Genomic DNA, 22,889 nt, shown 5'->3' with positions numbered 1-22,889 from the left:
AACATTTAATTTCTTAGCTACAACAGCACATAGGCCTTAAGGAGAGGAGAGGAGAGGAGAGGAGAGGAGAGGAGAGAGAGGAGAGGAGAGGAGAGCGCAGCGGCACTTAACTGGTTTTGTTATAAAGGGTCCGGTGTGTGCTCTGGCTGGCGTTGCAGAGCCCCAATCAGGTGCCATTACACTCGGTGTTTGAGAATACTATTGGCTGGTGGGGAAGAGAGCTGTGCGCAAAAGCAACCCCTCCACTCACACTCGCCTTAGAGGAGCCGAGCTGAGAACATCATCCGCTTTGAGCACTTAGGCGCAGTGATTCCAGCCACACAGAAAGGCGCAGAGAGCGCAGCGCTTCCTTTTGCTTCGTTTATGGTGAAAACATTTGATTCAGTTTTCTCCTTTGAATTTTGCGATCGCGTGGGATCTCCCATGCGGTTGGCTGACTTTTCCCCCCCTTTTTTTGTGAAGAAGGAGCAGTCTGTTCTGAGCACAAGGAGTGTTGGCTATGCGTCCTGGCTCCAGCCTGCAATGTTTGCGCTGACGCCAAAAACTCAGAGACCGGTGCAGAATTGATTAAACCGGAGAAGCTCGGATCACATGGCTGTGCTTCTCACAGCTGAAACGACACAATGTTCCACTGACTCAAGGCACAGGAGAGGTTTTTCAGAACCGGACAGCCCTGCTGCTGATTGTTTTACTGCCTTTTTACGGACAGCAGGAATTCGGAATGCTCCGGTCTTGTAAGAAAAGGGAATAATACTTTTTTTCCCCCTCCAAAAGTGCAATTTGTGAGGAGAAGAAGAGGAAATGATTTGCTTCATTTTGCTGATCTCCATCCTGGATGGAGCGGTCTCTCAGCTCCACTACTCCGTGCCAGAGGAGCAGGAACCAGGCTCCGTGGTTGGGAATATTGCAGAGGATTTGGGACTGGACATTACCAAACTTTCCGCTCGCCGCTTTCAGACGGTGCCTAGTTCACGAACACCTTATCTGGAAGTGAATTTGGAGAACGGCGCGCTCGTCGTGAAAGAGAAGATAGACCGGGAAGAAATCTGTAAGCAGACCATCCCGTGCCTGCTGCATCTGGAGGTGTTTCTGGAGAACCCGTTGGAGCTCTTTCGTGTGGAAATAGAGGTGATGGATATCAACGACAATCCGCCCAGCTTCCCCGAGACAGACATTTCCGTGGAGATATCCGAAAGCGCCATCCCCGGGACGCGTTTCCCAGTGGAGAATGCCTTCGACCCCGACGTGGGCACAAACGCGCTCAGCACATACGCCATAACGAATAATAACTATTTTTACCTCGACGTGCAGACGCAGAGCGACGGAAACAAGTTTGCGGAACTGGTGCTGGAGAAGTCCCTGGACCGGGAGCAGCAGGCGTTGCACCGCTACGTGCTGACGGCTGTGGACGGGGGCATCCCGCAGAGGACTGGGACGGCTCTCCTGGTCGTTAAAGTTCTGGACTCTAACGACAACGCGCCCACCTTTGACCAGACCGTGTACTCGGTCAACCTGCGGGAAAACTCCCCCGTGGGCACCCTGGTCATCCAGCTGAACGCCACGGATGTCGACGAGGGGCAGAACGGGGAAATCGTTTATTCTTTCAGCAGCCACAACGCGCCACGGATAAAGGACCTGTTCAATATTGACGCACGAACAGGTAGGATCGAGGTGGCGGGCGAGGTGGACTACGAAGAGAGCAGCACGCACCAGATTTACGTGCAAGCGAAAGATCTCGGGGCAAACGCGGTGCCCGCGCACTGCAAAGTGCTGGTCAAACTCACGGACGTGAACGACAACACCCCGGAGATCGGTTTCAGCACCGTGACCGAGTCCGTGAGCGAGCAGGACGCCCCGGGCACCGTGATCGCACTTTTTAGCGTCTCCGATCGGGACTCCGGGGAGAACGGACACATGAGCTGCGAGATTTTAGGAGACGTTCCGTTCAAGCTGAAATCGTCTTTCAAAAACTACTACACCATCGTGACGGACGGACCGCTGGACAGGGAGAACACGGATTCCTACACTATCACCGTGGTTGCCAAAGACAAAGGTCAGCCTTCGCTCGCCACCAGCAAGTCCATCAAAGTGCACGTCTCCGACGAGAACGACAACGCGCCGCGCTTTACGCAGGCGGTTTACGACGTGTATGTGACTGAAAACAACGTCCCCGGTGCTTTTATTCACGCCGTGAGCGCTTTGGATCCCGACATAGGACAGAACGCGCTCATTACTTACTCCATATTGGAGTGCGACATACAGGGCATGTCTGTGGACACGTACGTGTCCATAAACCAGGACACCGGCTACCTTTACGCGCTGCGCTCTTTTGACTACGAGCAGCTGAAGGAGTTCAGCTTCAGTGTGCAGGCTAAAGACTCTGGCACTCCCGAGCTCTACTCCAACGCCACTGTAAATGTGATCATAGTCGACCAAAACGACAACGCCCCCACTTTAATAGCGCCCATCGGGAAAAACGGCACGGCCATAGAACACCTGCCCCGCTCCGCAGAGCCAGGCTACCTGGTGGCGCGCATCGTGGCCATGGACGCGGACGATGGCGAGAACGCACGGCTCTCCTATAGCATCCTGCGAGGCAACGAGATGGGGATGTTCCGCATGGACTGGAGGACAGGAGAACTCAGGACGGCCCGCAGGATTTCCGCCAAGAGGGACCCGCAGGGCTATTACGACCTACTGATTGAAGTGAGGGACCACGGGCAGCCACCTCTGTCCTCCTCGGCAAGTGTAAGCGTAATCCTGGTGGACAGCGTGGTGGAGGGCCGCAGCGGGGACCGTGGCCCTGCCTCCAAGGCAAAGGAGACCTCCCTTGACCTCACCCTAATTCTCATCATCGCCCTGGGCTCCGTGTCCTTTATATTCCTGCTGGCTATGATCGTGTTGGCAGTGCGCTGCCAAAAGGACAAGAAGCTCAACCTGTACACATGCCTGCTGGCCGGTGACTGCTGCCTGTGCTGCAGCTCGTGCTGCAGCCGACAGGCGAGAGGCCGGAAACAGAAGAAACTCAGCAAATCGGACATAATGTTAGTTCAAAGCACAAACGTGACGTCTGGGGTCGGCCCCGTGGGGCAGGTGCCGGTCGAGGAGTCTGGCGTGGGCGGCGTGGGAGGGGGCTTTGGCTCCCATCACCACCAGAACCAGAACTCCTACTGCTACCAGGTGTGTCTGACACCAGAGTCCGCCAAAACGGACTTGATGTTCCTGAAGCCGTGCAGCCCGTCCAGGAACACCGAGGCGGACCACGCCAACCCCTGCGGCGCGATCGTCACGGGCTACTGTGACCAACAACCGGACATCATCTCCAACGGCAGCATCCTCTCTAATGAGGTAAGAGCAGCGCGAGTCAGAGTTGGACGCCCCGGGCTCTCCTCCACAGTGGCAATAAAAAAAAGTTCGTAATGTTAATGGCTAACCCAGTTTTACAGCGCGCGCAGACGCGTCCGCTCACGCGTCTGCAGAGTGAAATCCGTGCGGGTACCGAAGGGCCAGCAGCCCCGCCGTCCTTTAATCATTAGTATGCCTCGTTGTGAGCGTGCACGTCACTTGTTAAGCCCCCAGCGGCCTTTCGGTGTTCCTCGCGGCTCTTTGGCTCTGATATCAGACTTCGCGTCACCAGCGTGGAGATGTGAAATGGAATCCGTCACGCTTTGCATTTCTTTTCATTTTGTACATTTCCATCTATTTATTTTGCTTTTTGAAAATAAAAACTACGGTTGACGTCAAGCGGAGTCTAAATCCCCCCCCCGCGAGTGCATAAATTAATAACTGTGCGTTTCAGCGTGCTTGCATTAGCAGGTGCGAGCTGGCGCAGGAAAGACGACCCGTCGTACGGTGTGTGTGTGTGTGTGCGTGCGTGCGTGTGTGTGTGAGAGAGAGAGAGAGAGCGTGTGTGCGTGAGCTCTGTAGAGTTACAGATTTATTTTGATTAATGTGACCGGAGCAGTGCCAGTCGCACCAGTCACGTCATAAGTATGCCGTGCACGCGCCAGCGCGGCCGCACCGCGCACAAAGGTGGTTCAGTTTTAGCGCCGGGGGTCTCCATCATTTAGGCATTCAGTGCTGCCCGCCCTACTGCAAGCCCCCCAACCCCCACCCACCCACGCACCCCCACCCACCCACACGCACACACGCGCACACACACGCACACTCCCAACAGAGTGCATGCCAGGCCTCGTACGTGTCTCACTTGTGTCTTTAGTGTCAACTGGAGTCGGTTCTTATATGTTTTGCCGCGGGCGTTGACCATTTCCTTTGTTGGTTTTTTGTAGACCAAACACCAGCGAGCAGAACTCGGCTATCTGGTGGACAGACCCAGACGCGTCAACAGGTACACACACACACACGCACACAAACAAACGCACACACATGGCACTGTAAGGAACGTGCACGCTGTCCGCCACCGTCATTCAGCGGAGCCGCAGCGTCTTTACTCCCCGCATCAGTAAAACGGACCTTAACCCCATCAATGTGAACCCTGAGAGGCTGCCCAGCTCCCAACGTGTCCATAATGTTCATCTTCAATTTGGCAGCAGCCCCACAACCTGACAGAGCTGCACCCATTAAAGCTGGATTTCATTACATGCCGTGTGTAACATCCAATTTAGCCCCTTTGACAGCCACCGTGACTGTATTAATGAGGTGCTGATTTCCCAACGTCCATCTCTGCCCTCCCCCGACGCTCTGTTCCTGATTTAATGCCACTTCTCTGCCTTCATCTCCCCGACATAACACCCCCCCCCCCCCCCCCCCCCCTTCCCCCCGTCTGTTGACGCGACTCTGGCGCCTCACTCGACGCCTCTCCCAGCTCGGCCTTTCAAGAAGCCGACATCGTCAGCTCCAAAGACAGCGGCCACGGCGACAGCGAGCAGGGCGACAGTGACCACGACGCCACCAACAGAGGTCACTCAGCTGGTGAGTCCCCGCTCGTGCAGTTTCTCACCACACAGCTCTAATCTGTCGCCACAGCGTGTTTGTGATCATGAATAGGACAATGCAGAGCTGCTGGTGCGGATGGGTGATTTGTAATTTCCTTAATTTGGAAGCGTGCGGAGGCTCCGTGCTCCCGCGTTATTGGCTGGCATGAAAAGACCCCTAAAGGCACTGATTTCCATTTCACACCTGGGTGAAAGAGAGAAAACTTTTGGGAGAATACATTCTCTCCATTTCTTCCACCACCGCCACGGCCGGCGGCGCCGAAAGGACGGCGACTCGCAGCGAGGCCGCGCGGGGCCCGTGGCGCTGCGGTGGGCGTGCAACAATAAGTTTGCCGGGCGGAAGGAAAAGCCATAGGAGCTAAATTGAGGTAATGACGTGCATTAGCATCAGCCGCCCCGGTTCTGCACCGTTCAACCTTGGTTCGGCCCATCGAGCGCGGCGGCTGCTTTGAATCTCTTGTTTTCCCATGACCTCATCTTTGTGGTGTTTGTGGCCCACAGGAAAATAATCTATCCATACTCCCACTTTAGCCTTATTTTGTGATTCTCATTCCCCTTCTACACCCAGTGGTTTGCAAGATAATTTATATAAACAAAGCTTTTAGGTCTTATCATAAGCTCCCCCATGTTCTCGCTCAACATCTATTAGGTTAGTACCTGTTTATTGATCACAGGCCAGTCAGGCAAAAAAAAGAGCAGAAGAAAATCTCATTTCATATTGAATTGCCCTTTTCTTCGGAGGGATCATTCCATACAGCTCATGTTAAGACCCCCGTCTAGACCGCCGGCTGCCAAATATCATATCGGTGCTGGGAATACAGATGGAGCCGCTAAGATAGGTGTAAGATAGAGAGCGGCGCTCATCACACTCGCTCGTGTTTGATATTAATAACGGACCCAGCCGGAATTGAGAAGCAGCGCCAGTTTCACTCCCCACATTCGCTGATGAAACAGACTGGGAAGGTCAAACTGTGTGACTAAAATGCTGAACTGGGAAGAAATCCAAAACTCCCAGCGCTACTTACTGAGAAAGGATTGTTATATGAAATAAGCGCGTTTCAGAGGAGGAGTTTTTTCATGCTGTTTGATTCGTCAAAGAACAAGAGGGGCGACAACAGGGGATAAATGAATACAGACCTTTAATTCTACCTTCAGACAAGCTCAACCTCTATCTTTGGAGTATATTATTAAAGCAAAAATAAATAAATAAGCGCGCTGCTCTCAAATGATCCTAAGTGGTAACAAGGGTGGCATTTAAAAGCCAATAATGTTTCTTCAGTTTTATTTGGCTCCGAGCGTTCGTTCCTTTGGCAGTGGTCGGACCAGATCCAGTTGGTTCTGTGCTCTGTATCTCGTGTGGGAAAACCAACATTTGTTCATCATGTTGGATTTAGAAGGGAACAGCTTACCACTCCATGGGAGGTAGTATCACACGGCTTTGGAGAGAGCGCACTCAAGTTGGAGAATCGTCCAGAAATAACAAAATCAAACTCGGCGTGCGCGCGGGTGTGTGCGTTTTGTGTGTGCATGAGAGGGAGATTGAGAGAGCCGAGTATTTTACCTAAGTGTGTAGTTTAAAACAAGTCCCGTCCATCTGAATTAATTAGCCGATTAATGCACCACCTGGCAGCCACCAAACACTTCCTGATGTTCTGTGATTTACGGTTAATGCTTGTTTGGCAAAATGCTAACGCTAAGATGCTGAAGGCAGGTCATCCGCAGAGATTTCTGCCTCCGCCTTCAGCGAGACGTGCGAGGACCGTCTGCTCCGCTTCCATCAAAGCTGTGAACCGGCTACTCAATCCGGGCAGACGCTAACATCTCTAAAATCGTACCCATCCTCAACAGGCAGGAAACGCGAGTGATCTGCGCCTCCGTTAGCGTAGCGCCTCGTCGTACTTTTATCCCTCCGAAGGTGTCGTGACTGATTGCCTTTAATGTGCGCCCTTGCATGCGCGCACGCTCGGTGCCGCAGAAGACGCGGCTAAGTGATGACGTCTGAATTGAAAAGGAGCTTACCTTCGAGACAGTGCGAAGCTTAAATGAGATTCAATTTGAGAAGCGAGAAAGGTAGGTCGCAGTTGGCAGGCTGCCGGGTCTGTATTGTTGCTGTAGTAAGCATCTCCGCTGCTCATTCGTGGAGCTCTAAATGCATATGTGTCACTTCTTTTACTCAGCACCCACAGAAAACAGCGGTGATAAAACCGCCGCTCTTCTATGGTGGTTACGGCGCTCGAGGTCTCGGAGAAACCAAACCGGATTGATGGCGGAGTTTATATTTTATACAGCATTTATATGCATAAAAAAAACCCTTGGCTGTGCACGCACGCTCACCCACATCCTTAGCATGTAGTGACAGCTTTGCCTGCATGTGCATGGGAGACACATTCCAGGGTTTTGTGGAAGGGCGTCATCCTTCATTCTGCCCCCCACCAACACATTGGCTTCTCGCAACACTCGGCTGATCAGTAATTCATTTTCGGGAACCTTTGCATAGCAATTATCAAAGAGGGGTTAGAGGCAAGGTTTCCTCGTGGGACACGCTGCCTTATGGTCCTCGATGGAATATTTCAAATCAAGGGGAAGCCATTTCCAGTTGGCATATCATCAACCACACCTGCCGCGGCTCCCACTCGGCAGCTCGTCTGACACTTCAGAAAATACGCCTCCTGACGTGGTTTTAAATCAAAGGGACACGCCCCCAGGGACTGGGATATCAACCGCTACCTTTAGGAAATCGGTAAAAGTCGAGCGTCGGGAGAGAAGCGCTGCTCCCCGCCGACTCCCTCTCCACAGCCCCTGCCCCCCCCTCCCATTGGTCTGATTTGAATTAGAAACTGTTTTTCTCATTATCGCCCTCATCGTCTAAACAGGAGCTGGCAGCGCGTGTGAGGAAAGTGCAACAAAAAAGGTTACAGACAAGAGAGGGAAAAGAATTTGTCAAGGCGACAATGCGGCCGCTTTGAAACCTTCGATCAGCTGTGGAAGACTGCGTGACGGGCACGGGGATGGAAATGATCGTTATCGGGACGTTTTGTTTTGGTGAGAACAACAGTGGTGACAAATGGGACAATTAAATCACTGTGGCAAGAGTGTATTAGATGGCTGATTATGAATTAGTGGCGGGCACCGTGTTGCAGTTCCCATGTCAGCGAGCTGTCAGAGGAATTTAGCATACAGGGCTTTGAAATCCCCTCAGCGCAGGGACCAGACACTGAGGGGGGGGGGGGGGTGAGGGGGTGTCTGTGATCCTGGAGAACGACAGGAAGGTCTCAGGTGCATCCCCAAAGCATACATCCTAAACATTCAGCACCTCCCCCCCCTCCCCAACGAGACAAAAGGGTTACAAAAAGTCCATTTAAATCATCAAAACCTCACCTGATTCCAGGATGACGCGATTGCGCTGACCCCCCCCCCCCCCCCCCCCCCAAACCCTTCAAGTCCATCTTGTTCCCACAAATGTGGAAACTGTTTGGCTTTGAGAAATGGATAGTTATTCAATACTGGCAGCAAAATGGCTCCTAGAATGTCAAGAGCAACGCATCAATTATGAAGTGAAGAAAAGAGCGGAAAGGGGAGCAAACGTAGCATTTAGACACAATTAAAAAAAACATGTTTGAGAAAATTGGATAAAAGCATTGTCTCATACGCACTGAAATTAATTTTCGAGACAAATATCAAGCCGTTTTGAACAAGCCACCGTTATTAGTGCACATCTCCAGTGTCTTGATGAATCTTTTCTGCTTATGTCCCTGAATTGCCAGCACTTTCTGAATAAAGTGGAGCTGATTAAGTAGGCCCAACCCTGACATGATGGGAAAGAGGACGCGGGCATTCATCACTGTCACTAATACAAATGTGCTGGGCTTTTTCATTGTATCAGAAAGGCCCTTGGATATTTATTACTGGACTTATCTTTGCTAAGGTCTTAACAGAAGCCAAGAGATTTAAGAGATGTAAAGACCTGCTCCCGTCCGTCTGGATAATTGGCATTTGATAATCTAATCTTTGACCAGGAGCTCAGTTTGCTCTTATGGTCATTGGTCATACTCATCATGACTTGGGTTGGACTCGAGTTTCTTGAGCTAATCAAATCTTAATTATCATCATAAAAGACCTGCTTCTACCATCTCCTGGGGGTGCATGATGGTGTCCTAGGTGAGGTTTGCTTTGCTTGGGAACATGATGGACTGGCCCCCTGAAAGTCTGGACCTCAACCACAAAAAGCCAATTTGGGGCAATTTATAAAATAAAATCAAGATTCCTTGTACATTCAAAGCAAAGCATTTAGCCGGAGTTGCAGAAAGCCCAGGAGAACATTACTGCTGAAGATGACTGCTGCAAAAGGTGGAAGAATGAGAATCTTCAGGTGTAAAGTGGGTTGGAAGAGCAGGACTTACCTCCTCTGATGTTCTGCTCCAAGAAATGAGGACATAGTCTGGAGGCCAAAAACGTGTAGATACCAGCCTTTTCTGTTTGACGACTGAGGACGACGTTACTACATTTGTTCCATCAAATGCAAAAAAGAAGGAACAGAAGAATGGAGGAACAAGCTTCCCAGCTACCAACACCTCACTCTGGGTCACCTCTTCGACTGTCGTCACAACCATTCCCCTTTCTAGCTTCTGCTTTTTTCTTCTTGCCATATTGGAGATGCATGAAGGAGCACATTTCGCTGTGATTAATGCCTGTGGAACACAGTTCACCTGCTGCTCCCTGATGGAGACACAGGTGCGGATCATCATCCTCATGCCTGACTGATGAGGGTGACTGCCGTCATATTTAAAACATGGGGGAAGTTTCTGGGTCTGATTGCGGCTTGTTATTTTTATTTATTGGGTAGACAGGGTAAACAGGAGGGGGCTGATCACCCACCCAGCTCTGGGGCATTCTGGGAGATGTGGGAAGGGTTCTTCTCTTGTTCTCCTTTGGTTGGAGGCCAAATCTCCTCACTCAGTATCCTGCATTCAATAACTTAACGTAATCCATTTTTGCACACCTATTTTGGGCGAATCCCGTCCTTCAGGACCAGATTCAAGCCGGGTTTTATATCTACTAGTAGACAACACTTTCATCCGTTGCTCGGTGAAAGCAGTTGCTGCCCGGTAGGACACAAAACCCGGCTTGAATCCGATCCTCAAAGGACTGGATTGACCCATCCCTCATTAGAACGAGTCTCCTCATGAGTCTCTGGTCAAATGTCAATAAATATAATAGCATAAACTCGAATTCAAGGTTGGTCTGTACGTATTATAGCTGCCTGTTGTTGAGGTAATCAAAGAAAGAGTAGAACCTGCTGTGCTCCCCTGTTGACACCGTCTTGCTTTTGTACGCCGGTAATTTGTGTTTCTCTTGGAGAACTAGACAAAGAAGATGTCTTACATTTGTCCAGGGCCTGTCTTTTTGTACTTCTTGTTGTTTTGCCATCTTCCCTCGCTCTAAAATCAATGCTCACCAAGTCACCGAAACATCGTATTGACTTATTTTCTTATACGGACAGAAAAGTGCATTTTTAAAAAAAGGAAAAATGAAGGATTAGGGACGGAAATAAGAAAGAAATGGATTTCTCCCAACATTCCACTGAACCTACACTTGCATAAGATGCAACTTTAAAGTAACTTAGTTTAGTTTAGTAAAAAAGTGTTTCGCTCTTGTTTTGTGGATGGAAAGATAAAAACCAACAACTAACATTTACAGTTGTGACCAGTTGTGAGTTCCATCATTAACTGAGAGGAGATACCAATCAAACAAGCTCTCTTGGGGCAAGCAGCCATGTTTTCTTAACATTCCCAGTCCGGTTGCCGTGTTACAAACATCAAAATGGTCAGACTGGGTTCTCTGTCTGTCATTATTGGATGTGGAGGGAACCATCTCTCTCTTCTCCGTCTGGAGGAGGTCTCTGGTCTACTCCTCACACACACTGACCAAGGAAGCTACTCCCCTGCCGTCCTCCGCTGCTGTCCAAATATTGACTTTGTCTTTTTTTTCCTCTGTGGACCAATGGGGGACAAGATGAAAAACAGAGGTATGGATAGAAGGCACCTTGGGGAAGAGGAGTATATGTAGTTTTTCTTTGGAAAAACAGAGGAAGAGTTTGGGCAACGGATTATGAACTAGAGAAGAGGCAGTGATTGAGGGACTGATACCCAGAGGGACTAATGGAGACAGAAGGGATGAGGCAGACAAACAAGTGCTACATATAAGTGAATTCAACCATGAGGCTCATATGTTGTTTTCTGTCCTTCATCCCGTCTCAGACACTGGCGCAATTAGTCAAATCAGCCGCCGTGGGATTCCAAAAACCACCCAGAGACGTAGCGAGGGAAAAGAAATCCGCACGAAACGAAGCGAGATGCTGATTGCTTATTAGCAAGTGGCTTGCGTTTGCATTGTGTGCCGTGATTTCTGTCTCCCGGCGTCCACGTGCGTGAGCGTGCTCTTCCCTGCCCGATGAGGTCACGAGGAGAGCGAGGTGCTGCTGGCAGGGCCTGTCACTGCTGCTCACTGCTTCGCTTGTTTTGCTCTCTGCCTGAAGTAGAAAAGGTGCTTCACAGGAATCAACAGCCACCGGGTGTCACACCGCGTCGCGGCCTGCCTGTCTGTTTACCTGCGTACATTTACATTTCTTCACGTTAAGGGAATATACATATCATTTTTCCCCCCCTAAACTGTGCACGTCGATGCTATTTTTTGAGAGAGCCGGCGGGTAAAAACAACTCAGTGCAACTGTGAAGCGAGTGACAAGACGTTCCCAGAGCCCGATGCATGTTAAACAGTCGCTGCTGCACGCTATATTTACCAGCCACATTCTGTGCACTGTATACCTGATTAATATTATACAGGTGGCAACATTTTTGGACTTATCTGGTGACGCTAGCTCTGGGTGCAGCCCCTCACAGCTGCATATATACGTGTATTTTCCGCCTCTGCCGTCTCGGCTGATTTGTCGGTTCGGCGGTAGTACCGCGGGTGCCACCTGTTCCATCTGCCCAACAGCAAAAAAGTTGATTGGAGGGCCAGAGGTCAACACCTCGGCGTGGACGAGCAGAAAATTAATTTGCGAAAAGTCCATTAAAAGGCCAAAGGCTAGCCGCGACGGTTGGGATTAGCAGGGAGAGCGCAGGATACGTGCCCCCAACCTGCAAAGACGGACATAAATATACATCCATTCCAGAGGTGAATTGGAGGGCAAATGCGAGCTAGCGCCACTTAAAATACGAATTTGCATTGATACTGATCTTCTCAAAGATGGCTTTGCTGCACCACCCCTGCAAAAATTGCTAATTCAGTTCTCCAGCTAATTGCTAGTGCTGTTGTTGGGCACAGAGTTCAATCTGCTGGTTACTGCTGATCCCAAACAAGCCCTCCGGCCACAAAATAAAAAATAAATTAATAAACAATTGCAGATTGGTACAAATGCTGTGGTCCAAAGAGATGAAATATGTTTAAACATCTACCCAATGTGGTGCAATATGTTGGGTAAAAAAGTTGTGACTGCCAGCTTTTATACGTAGCTCTTTGCCTTTGGTGTCTGTTTCTTTTGGCAGTTGTTCCAGCAACAATTAAAAAAATAGCAGCATGCCGTTAATTCTTGGATGGGAGAATGAATTCTGTGAACACATACAGAATAGTGTATATTTCTATCCTTTTGGGTGGAAAATGATAGTTTCAAATGCCACATTTTTCTGTGCTGAACTCAGATTTGCCTCCCGCTCTGATGTACAGTAACTCCTCGCCTGTGTCCATCTGCGGAGCCCTGCTTCCTGCAGCTTTGCGGCTTGTCCTGCCTTCTGTCAGTGTGTGAAATCTGTCTGTTTGGCCTTTGTCGGTGAGCTTTGTGTCTGCTCTGGCCGTCTCACGGCTACGCGGGGCTTTGTTGCTCATCTCGCTCCCCATGAGGACCGAATCAGTGACACAATTAGATCCACACGCTGCGGATAAACAGGAAAAAACAGAGCCTGGCACAGTGGTTGTCCACGATGTGTTGACAGTGTTGTAAATAATATAGCGGCTGACATTTTTAGCGGGTCCAGGATGACATTTAGCAATTAAAATAACTTGGCAGACTTTAGCATAGGGCCGCTACCAGTGTGGTTAGAGGTTTCGATACTGATTTTGCCCACGAGAGCGACTTTTTATTCACCGTTTTAGCATCTGCAGCGGCCACATCAATGAAGAACCTTGCATTATCTCCCTTACCTCCATAATAGAAGCATTTAATCATTGTTATAATCACATTTCGTCGTACTTCAGACCACATTGTGATGACACTTTAATTTGCATCCCTAGACCAAGACGCCCGGCGCGTTCCTGATTCATTATTGATTGATGTTGCACTCAAGTCTTCTTCTTTTTGGAGACTATTAAGCTTGACTAAAAATGCAGATTCAATTATAGGAGGAAAATATGTAGAGCAGGGGCATTTCATCTGCGTTGTTAATATTGTCTGGAGGTATTTATGTAGCCTGAAAGGCAAAACCCAGGGCAAAAGAATGCCTGTCACTTGCTTATTTTCTTGCTTTTGGCACACATTAATATCATCCTATAGCCATCATGGACTGAAAATATTCAAAACCCCAAATACAGCTATATCATTAGATAGTGTGAAGATGCTCTGTGGGCACGTGCGCATCGTAAATGAAATTAAATGGAGAAAAACAAAGCTTGTGTGTACTGTGCGACGCACGTTCTCCCGTGAGTAAATGACACCTTTGTTAAGCTGTTGTAGAAAACAAAAAAGTTGCTTGAATGCCAGCGCTGTAATCTACTTCCAGTAGAGAGGCTTTTATTGTTTTATTGTCTGAAAGCGGCGTCATTATCTGAACTGTGCAAACCAGCAGCCTCCAATCAGACCCAACGAAACAAACGTGGAAGGCGCTGCAGCCATTTTCTATCCTTGGTGGTTCTTGCACTGCAGGTGCCTCTTTCACCTGCAGGCGAGCGATAAGCCTTAATCTGCAGCCGGATGATAGTTTGAGATTTTCTCTGAATATTTAGGGACCCAAAACAAGCCGCAACAGAAACAAATATTTTATCTTATCCGGCACGGGAGGAGACTACTTTAGCCGAGTGGATGCATTGAGCCTTTTTTTTTTTTAAGTACATGTGATATAATCTCCCTCCCACTTACAGATCAGGCCTCTCTCAGTATTTGCTGGCAGGGTTCTTCTATCTTTAATAGTCTAATATTTACTGATATTTATGCGCTTCCCCAACACTGAACGGATCAGCAGAGTAGCTTTATTGGTAAATAGATCTTTCCTATTAGCCTCAGAAAAAAGTACAATTTTCCCCGCCCAACCCTTTTAAACAAGCCTCTTCCAGATTGGGCCCAGCCATTAGCAGCGCTCGCTTCGCCCCAGCCTCGCTGGGAGAAAGGAGAAAAGAAACAAAGACAAATCTCCAAATCCAGTCTGTGTACCCAGTAAAATCGGACTCAGAGTCTCGCTGCAATGATGGCAGTCATTATAGTTTTGTGTTATAATAGTTCACGTCTCTTGCTCCCTTTTGTTCCCGTCTCTTTATTCTCCCTCGGAGACCATAATTAACATAACCGGTTCCCCTTTCATGCCGGTCACGTGTGTTATTCTGTTATATCACTTCAGATGCCACTTTAATCCTTTTATTGGTTTTATTTTTTGTTGTTGTTGTTGTTGTTTGGGGCGGTGGCTCCGTGTCAATTACACACTCCGTTAGCTTGTGTAGGGATGACTGATGTCGGACTGTCGCGACACCACTGGGGTTTGTGGTGTGTTTGTTTTTTCCGGCCTGCCACACCGATCAGGATAATTGTCTTTTTTTTTACAGGAACGCGTGATAGAATATGGATTCGGAGTTCTCCTCTTGGTGTTTGGGAATCAATCGCGAATCTGAGGATGTTTGTGTGGAGGGGGGCTGAAGCGCATCACTTTGATTGCACTTTTTATTGGGGATGAAAAACAAACTCTTGGGTTCGTCAGCGTCGGCCTTGTCTGTTTGATGAATAGCTTTTGCTGCTCTCTTTTCTTGGCAAACAATCGCTAACCTGTGTTTAATTTTTCTCTCTCCTTTCCCATTTCCTCCTCCGTGTTTCCCACCTTTCCTCCCCACCCCTCCTCTCTTCCATCTTCCCCTCCCTCACGTCTGCCGATTGGGATCCACCAGGCACGGACCTTTTCTCCAACTGCACGGAGGAGTGCAAGGCCCTCGGGCACTCCGACCGCTGCTGGATGCCCTCTTTTGTGCCGTCCGACGGGCGCCAGGGGCCAGACTACCGTAGCAACCTGCACGTGCCCGGCATGGACGCCACGCTGCCGGACACTGAGGTACCTTCCTCCGTCAACCTTTCCGACCAGCTCACCGTGACCTCGTCCACCGCCTCGTCCAACGATAGGTCATTCTCCACCTTTGGCAAGGACGGTCAGAGGTCACAGTCACACCACAGCCTTCACCAACACCTCCATCAGCAGCAACCGCAGTACAGCTCCAGCACGCTAGAGAGGAAAGAGTATGATAGGGGGACCCTACCGTACAAACCCACCTTTCTCTGTGAGTATCAGTATGAAAACTCCCTCGGACCCTATGACTTCGGTCTGGTCCAGTACAGATACTAAAAGAGGGGACTGAATCTACCTTTTGATTCTGATCTGGACCTTTTTTTTTTTTATGTTGCTCATCAACCTTTCATTTCTTCTGTTTTTAAGAAGCTCTGAGAAATAAGCACACTGTTTTGTTGTTTTATTTTGTCATTTTTCTAAACCGCTTTTGTCGATTGTAAAAAGAAAAAGAGTTTTTCGTTGCTAACCCCCCCTCTCCTCACAACGACCCACTTCCACCCCATCCTAACCCCAAACGCTGTCTGTAATAATGTTACTTATTACGCAATAAATTCCATTTAAATTGGACTCATGTGAAACTGCTGTGGCCCCTTTTTCTTGCTTTGATTTTCCTTGATTTTGTTTGATTTGCTCCAAAAAAAAAAAAAAAATTCCCCTCCAAAATAGATTCCAGTATTTTTTCTCTGATGCTCATAAAAGGAAAGGTCACCAACACCTCATGCTTCAGCGTGCACCATCTTCACGTGCCCGTAAAGGCTCTTTATTGCATGGAAAGGGAACATTAGAGAAATCTTTTTTTTTTCCATTTTGTTTTTCAACTTATTTTATTTACCTGTTTATTCACAAAGGTGAAAAACACAACCCGCACGGAAGTCCATTCGTTTCTAAAACGGAAGCCTTGAACGCCATCACCGTCCTTTCTTCCCATCAATGCCTCACATGAGAAGCGAGCGCGGTAGATTTCTCAGCCCTAAGGTCACCATTCGCCGGTGAAGGTCACCGATGCGAGTTGGTGCCGTAAGAGATGAGGAAAACTGTGGCAGGTGGCAGAAAGTAGTAAAGTCCGAGGATCTTTGAGAAAGGAGACGTCACATAAATAATCTATGAGCTGCTGGCAATAGGTTCGATACCCAAGTCCACTCTGGAAGTCGTTTCCAATCAGCTCACCGGCGTGTTTTATCCACCACCCGCCACGATGCTGCATGCCGAGGGCAGGGTGGGAACAACGGGCCCCCCTAACCTGCCCCTCCCGACCCCCCCCCCCCTCTCCCGGCCGACTTATTTACGACAAACGGAGCCAAGCAATCTTCTTGCACATCACCTCTATGAGGAACATAATTTCTATTTGGCCTTTGGGCACGAGGGCCTGCTCCGCTCCAAATGCTGCGTCTGCTCATCTCGTTTGCCTCGCAGGTTCAGGAGGAACCGGCCCCACGCGCGCTCCACAGGACCCCCCGCTCACAGCTGCTCCGTGCTTCATTTCATCTGCCATCTTTTGTCTCTCGTTCTTTTCGTTTCTTTCTTTTTATGATTTACAGCTGCGCTTCTCCCGGTTCTGTTGAGACAAATTGACCCCGTGCGGCTGCGGTGAAGGTTTTTGTTGTTCATCAGTTGGTAAATAAATAAATAAATAAATAATATGAGCGCAGTCCCAGAGGCTGGAGCTCCATCAACCAATGGGCACTTTCCATTTTTGCTTCTCATGAATAGCGCCCTATGTTACTAGTAGCAACAGTGCACAGCGGGTTGCCTTGATAAAGAGTTTCTAAATGTTTAATGACCCATTTATAGATAATTAATGAGGCAATTACAGCCTTGTGTATATTCCATGCATGCACTGTGTAGCTTTCAAAATGTTCCTTTATGCACGCTGACGGACATATTTCTACACAATTTACCATCAGGCTGGACAAAACCAGCATTGGTAGCGTGTAAATACCTCCTCAGAAATGTCGGCACGCGTCCTTTAGGAGGCGCCAGTCAAAGCGGGATGTTTTTAAAATGCTAAAGGGTGGCACTTGTCTTAACGAGCGTGTTCTCTGTCTTTTCAGCCCGCAAAAGGATTTGTTAGCTCGTTCCACGTGGATCTGTCGGAGACAGCCTGAATTTCCGTACTAGACCACCAACAGTGATGGTAGAGACAGCGAAAATAAGTTAACAGCAAGTCCTGAACAACAGCGACCTCGGTCGGGCTCCATTCTTTTGGGTGGAGGTGTGAGGAACGCAGACGTAAAGAGAAACTCTTGATTTCTTTTTGAGGAGCAATCCAAGGCCTTATTCTTCTCAGCAGGACTGAGACCGGGGGCCGGGGGCCGTGACACTGGACACGTGAACATTCTAAAGTCGTCAGCTGACGGACGCGACTGGGCTGAAATGGACATGATGACACAAAAGAGGAGGGATGGTTATCTTTTTCTTTTGTTTTACTTTTTCCGAACGGAGAGCTAGCTTCTAGCGACGTGTGCCTGTTTACATGAAGTCAAACGTGAAAATGAAAAAAATAAAAATAAAACAAATGTATCTGTACAAACTTCAACCATTGTCACACAGAACCCTTTAGCTATTTCTATGGTCACCATTAAGCCAACTGTACAGAGACTGTCAAGAAAGACAAGCAAAGAACCAGAGAAGAAGTGACCGACTGGCGTTGTACAGGTATGAAATGACACAAAATGGGATGAAAAGCGGGCGAGCCAGGATAACGTGCAGTGCTATAAACTCTTTTTGTTGACTTTGAAGCTCTTTATATAACTTCTCCTTTTTGTTTCTGTTGTTTACTGTGGTTCAAGTGTGCAGACTCTTATCATATTACAACGTAACGTTGCAAATGGGAATGTGTAGGCCCGTCCCCTCGTCGGGGTGACTCCTCTCTCAGCTCCAGCCACTTCAGGAAGGCAGCATTCACAAATGTATGGGGGCGAAAGACGAGGCCAAACGTCTTCATTAACGGCGATTTCAAACACGAATGTTCCAAGTTCCTTCCTGATCTGACTGCAGAACAAAGCGGAAGGAGCCTCGACCGGGTCGTGGTTCCCTCGACGCTGTCGGCCTATACATAAACAATCAGACACACTCAGTGGTTTTTATCATGTGTGCAAAGTGTTACCTGTGCTATTTAAAAAAAGCTTATAAATGAATATAAATCTATATATAACTATATATACACAATATCCTTTTTTTAACTGTGTAACCATTGGTTAGTTTCTACACCTCATGATGTCATTCCACCTTATAATACCAAGTGCTACAATATAAAGACTTGTATCGACTCAAAAGCGCAGCGCCTCAGTCCAAAAAGCGAACCCCTTCATGCCAAACAAGCTTTATGTTGATGTTTTTATTTGTTTGTTCCTTCTCACTGTTGACACCAGGTTGTGTTGTGTAGCAAAGACACATGCTGCGTTGTTAAAGCCAACAGTGTACTTTGATTTCCTGAATGTTCATGTACAGGAAGGGGGTAGGGGGGGTGGGGGCTGTCATAATGGAGATAGATGTCTTTTTTTTTTTTACAATTAGACAAATACGATAACAGAGGTTACACAATCAGGTGGACAACATTCGCACACATACGCGCACACAAACACGGACATAAACAAACGCAAACAGGTCAAGTGGTGATAAATAAACTGTCATTGAATCTCTGACGTGTTGTTTGTTGGTCGAAACTCGTAGCGTCCACAGATTAGCTTTGCTAATCTCTTCTGCACGGCTGTACTTCAGCAGAGATGTGCTGCGCGCTAAATGCTAAAATGCTAAAGTGCCCGGGGGTTAATTTGGCAGACTTTTGTTGAGCCATAAACCAGATTGGAAATCATTGGTCCCACAGTTGAGGCTCCACATGACCTAATTCATGTCACGAGAAAGAACAATGGAGAACAATAAAAGCTTTGGAAATTCTTGTGCTAATGTACCAGTGAGGAGTTACGGATAAAGGATTTCTGTGACCTGACAGTTAGTCGATGGAATTCATTTGCTACTGAATGACAATCTGTCCCAAACTTCTGACAAATGCGATTGAGCCACTCTGCAGTGTCGCACCTACCAAGTACTGGTGATTTGTTGCAAGGACCACAACTGTATCCATGCTAATGCTGCTAAAATTATTACAGTCTTTCAATTCCAATGTTTTTGCCCCATTAATTTTCCTAAAAAGAGATCCAGATATCCCGAAAGGATAAGATGAACCTTTAAGATGTAATCACCATGGTTTTGCTCTACTTTCCGTAATAGCTGACCCAAATAACTAATCAAAACCATCTTTTCTTGGCTTCCATCACTGGAGTCTTCTGTTTTGGCTTCACGGGAAATCGAGATCTACATCCCGATAGCACTTTTCACTCCAGCGTCATGACTCAAAAAAGAATGAACAAAAGCCAAAATAAAATTGAGTTAAAGATTAAAGCAGGGTGAGAGATTCAATTATTCACTTTAGAAGGATGGAATAAAACTGCCCCCTGACTAGCTAAAAATAGGCATAGTTTACTGTCACAAGATAGCTAAATTTCACAATCAGGGCACATGTGATCATCACATTAGCTGATCCAGTGGTTGTCGTCTGGGAAAAATCAAAAGCCTTCGGGTTTCTAAACAATTTCTTCCCTCTGAAACAATCCGGTATGTGTTTGATTATCTAACACAGGAAAATCGGGGTGAATTAGCGACTGTTGGTTTTAAAATTCTATTTAGGGTATCGAGGCCTTGGCTCTTAAATGAATGCATTGGAATTAGCATAGTCTTGATTTGGGTTTACCTCAATCATGACCTTCTGTGTCGCTACCATCGTCCCACCTCGACTCTGGGATTGACCACAGACAGGGTCCACTGATGGGCGGCTGCTTCTATTAGCATCCCCATTTGGCCTCATGTGCCTTGGGAAAACCTTTCAAGGGCAAAAGTCTGTACGTGTCAGGTTGGGGGAATTAAATCTCATTATTTAGGCTTGCAATTTCACCATATCCATTCTTCTTCTCAGTAATGACTCCAGTATTACATTAATATGTCCGTACTTCATCACTCTTGCTCAGTAAACGTGAGCCAAATTTGCCTGGAGCAGCAATTCTAGAGGGTTAAGCATTTCTAGCGCTTATTAATGTTTGAAACTCCGAAGCTGAGGGTGTATTGTTGTAAAGTACCATTTCTGCCTAAACGTTCGATCATTTAGGGACGGATCCATCTACAATGCTCTCAGACAGCTCCTGGAACGTTAGAGCCCACCAACTCAAGGTTTACCTACTTTACGGGCGACGTAAAAGTGCAGTAAACTTTACTGTCCCTGCGTCCACCTGCAAAGTTGTCATTGATTTAGTATGAACCTTGATCACAGGACCAAAGTCCTCTACTCTTACTGACGTCCGACACTTTTGAGACGTAGCTTGTAGCCAAACGTCGTGACAACAAAGAGTAAGACGGATGACCCGAAGACTGACATTCTGTCGATGGCTGTGAGTTCAGCTGACCCGGTTGTCCTTCAAGGCGCCTCCACGGCGGACAGAGGGAATCATTACAACTGAACTAGCTTGTCCATCTCTCCTCCATACGCAAGGTTGACTGAGGTGACCTAGCTGTCTAGCCTCGGAGCCTGTCCTTCATATTCTTCCCCCCCGGCAGATGCACTTCATTACTCTGGCTAAATAGACTTTCAAGAGACCCCATCAACCATCATTTACACAGACGCCCAGTAAGATCACCTTTCAGCACGACCACCTCATCAGACATGTACACTCTGCTATTCACACATGCTCTACACGCTATATTACGTCCTCGTCTTCCTTTTATCCCGCACCACCTAATCAGTCAACACACAGATGCGCATACACTCAGACATCCTTGGACTCTATTCCCCAGGCACCTCATCAAGAAAGAGCAGACAGCTATTACAGCCAGTGATTCTCAATTCTCCCTCCATTTCTCCCCTTATCTGGCTGGCCAGCCTGATCTCCAACCACCTGCTGACCCGGTATGAACCTGCTTGTCCCTTTGACCTGAATAGGGAACACTATTGAGAGGAAGATAATTTTTCATGTATTCACTATTAATCTGATTTGGCTAATGATAATGAAAACCAACCGAGTGACTGTGCATCCATAAAATTGGCTGGGGTCTAGACTGTGGGGAAGGAGGGCAAGATGTCTTCGATAAGTGGACAGAGGGATTGATTGGGGAAGGCCGGATGATCACGGTTGAGCTCGTGAAGAGGTTTGTGGAATTGAAATGAGAGCTGGGCACCGAAAGAGTTACGCTGACGAGCACACGGGTCTGATTGCCGCCTCGATAAAATAGTGGCGCAGATTGTGTCACAAAGTCAGGGGCAGGCACACCCCTGCAAACGCAACCTCGGAATTACCCACTGCTATGCAATAAATGAAAAGCATAATGTGGCATCACGTTTTGATTAACTCTCTCTGAAGTGAAATGCTTAAACTCTATTTTAGATTAAAAAATCAAATCAAACTTTATATTTCCAGTGTTCTGAGGATTTTACAATGCTATTGGTGCTTGCTCATGTTGAGTGTATTAAGACAACCTTCAAGCACTGCATAATAACTAAGAAGATCATTTAAAATGTTTATTTAAGTCCCTCAATTCAAAAGGTGAAACTCATTATACAAATTTATTACACAGAAACTGCCATTTACCAAGTGTTTATTTCTTTAAATCTTGACTGCTATGGTGTAAAGCTACTGGAAAGTCAAAACTCAATGTCTCCAAAAAGTCAAAATTGTGAAAACGTTCGACGTTGGGTACTCTCGGTGTCACACGCTAATTGGCTAATTAACTCAAAACAGCGGCGACGTTTTCCTGATCACTTGAGCGATCTCTCACTCTGGTTCAGGAGGCTACACCTTCATCAGGAAGGCTGCTGAGTCCACAGAAGACGATCCTTGACCCTCTGCCAAAGGTTGTTGCTAAAGAAGCTGCTAGCGGCTAAAGAGTGCTGTCTCAGTCACAACCAGAGACAACATCAAAGGTGTCTCACCGGGGTTGAAGGCAAAAGGGAAATCAAGGTTCCAGATCCCAGAGGAAGAGTGGAGGATTCTCAGAATCCAAGATGCTGGAGCTCCAGTCCGATTTTTCCAGTCAGTGATGGTTTTGGGAGACGCGTTAAGTGTTGGATCAGGTCAAAGGTCAGCAGGGTGTCTACCAGGAGATGTTAGCATTCACCTTCCCACACTACCGTGGAACTATGTCCAGTTTACTCTGTCTATCTTTCTTTTAAATTTGCATGTTCTAGCATAAATGTTGCAATAAAGGCTTGAAATGAAATATGAAAAATGAATATTGAATCCATCGGTCAGATTAGCATTTTAGAACGCCCGTCCAATCCAACTCACTTCATCCTTTAGTGTGCTTGATGTGTCACTAAAGAGAGTCAACAAATGGTTAATTAATGTCCGACTGGTCTATGCTGCCTCGTTTAATGCTGAATTTGGTGGCTGTTTCACTTTCATGTAGTGAAATGTGAGCACTTTTTTAACACATCCTTAAAACCCCAAATAAGCCCTAAGAAAGGACAACAATAATAATCAATAATATGTCATTTAGAACACAGATGTTGTCATTTAATCAGCACCAATCAGCTGATTGTTGGCTGCACACGTCGTGCTCTTTATGATACAAA

General features: G+C 47.6%; 1 protein-coding gene across 3 annotated transcripts; it reads left to right on the top strand.

The window, feature by feature from the left end:
• The first annotated feature begins 239 nt into the window (after positions 1-239).
• On the top strand, positions 240-18,912 carry LOC130527675 (protocadherin-10-like). Of its 3 annotated transcripts, none has more exons than XM_057036369.1 (5): positions 240-3,348; positions 4,290-4,348; positions 4,826-4,932; positions 15,099-15,259; positions 17,323-18,912. In XM_057036369.1, the coding sequence occupies exons 1-5, from the start codon at positions 802-804 to the stop codon at positions 17,374-17,376; spliced, it is 2,928 nt and encodes a 975-aa protein (XP_056892349.1). In that variant the 5' UTR covers positions 240-801; the 3' UTR covers positions 17,377-18,912. The 3 variants fall into 3 exon arrangements, with proteins under 3 accessions (XP_056892349.1, XP_056892347.1, XP_056892348.1); XM_057036368.1 differs by having other exon boundaries at positions 241-3,348; positions 15,099-15,482; XM_057036367.1 differs by lacking the exon at positions 17,323-18,912 and having other exon boundaries at positions 15,099-15,849.
• The last annotated feature ends 3,977 nt before the right edge of the window (positions 18,913-22,889 follow it).

The sequence above is a fragment of the Takifugu flavidus genome, chromosome 6 (assembly GCF_003711565.1).
Source record: "Takifugu flavidus isolate HTHZ2018 chromosome 6, ASM371156v2, whole genome shotgun sequence".
NCBI lineage: Eukaryota > Metazoa > Chordata > Actinopteri > Tetraodontiformes > Tetraodontidae > Takifugu > Takifugu flavidus.
Note: the sequence above shows the minus strand (reverse complement) of the source record. Positions and strands in the feature narration are given on the sequence as shown.

Excerpts from the sequence above, each read along its gene's own strand:
- LOC130527675 (XM_057036367.1), top strand. The coding sequence starts at position 802 with ATGATTTGCTTCATTTTGCTGATCTCCATCCTGGATGGAGCGGTCTCT. Across the intron at positions 3,349-4,289 it reads GCAGCATCCTCTCTAATGAG|ACCAAACACCAGCGAGCAGA; the intron begins GTAAGAGCAGCG and ends GGTTTTTTGTAG. Across the intron at positions 4,349-4,825 it reads AGACCCAGACGCGTCAACAG|CTCGGCCTTTCAAGAAGCCG; the intron begins GTACACACACAC and ends CGCCTCTCCCAG.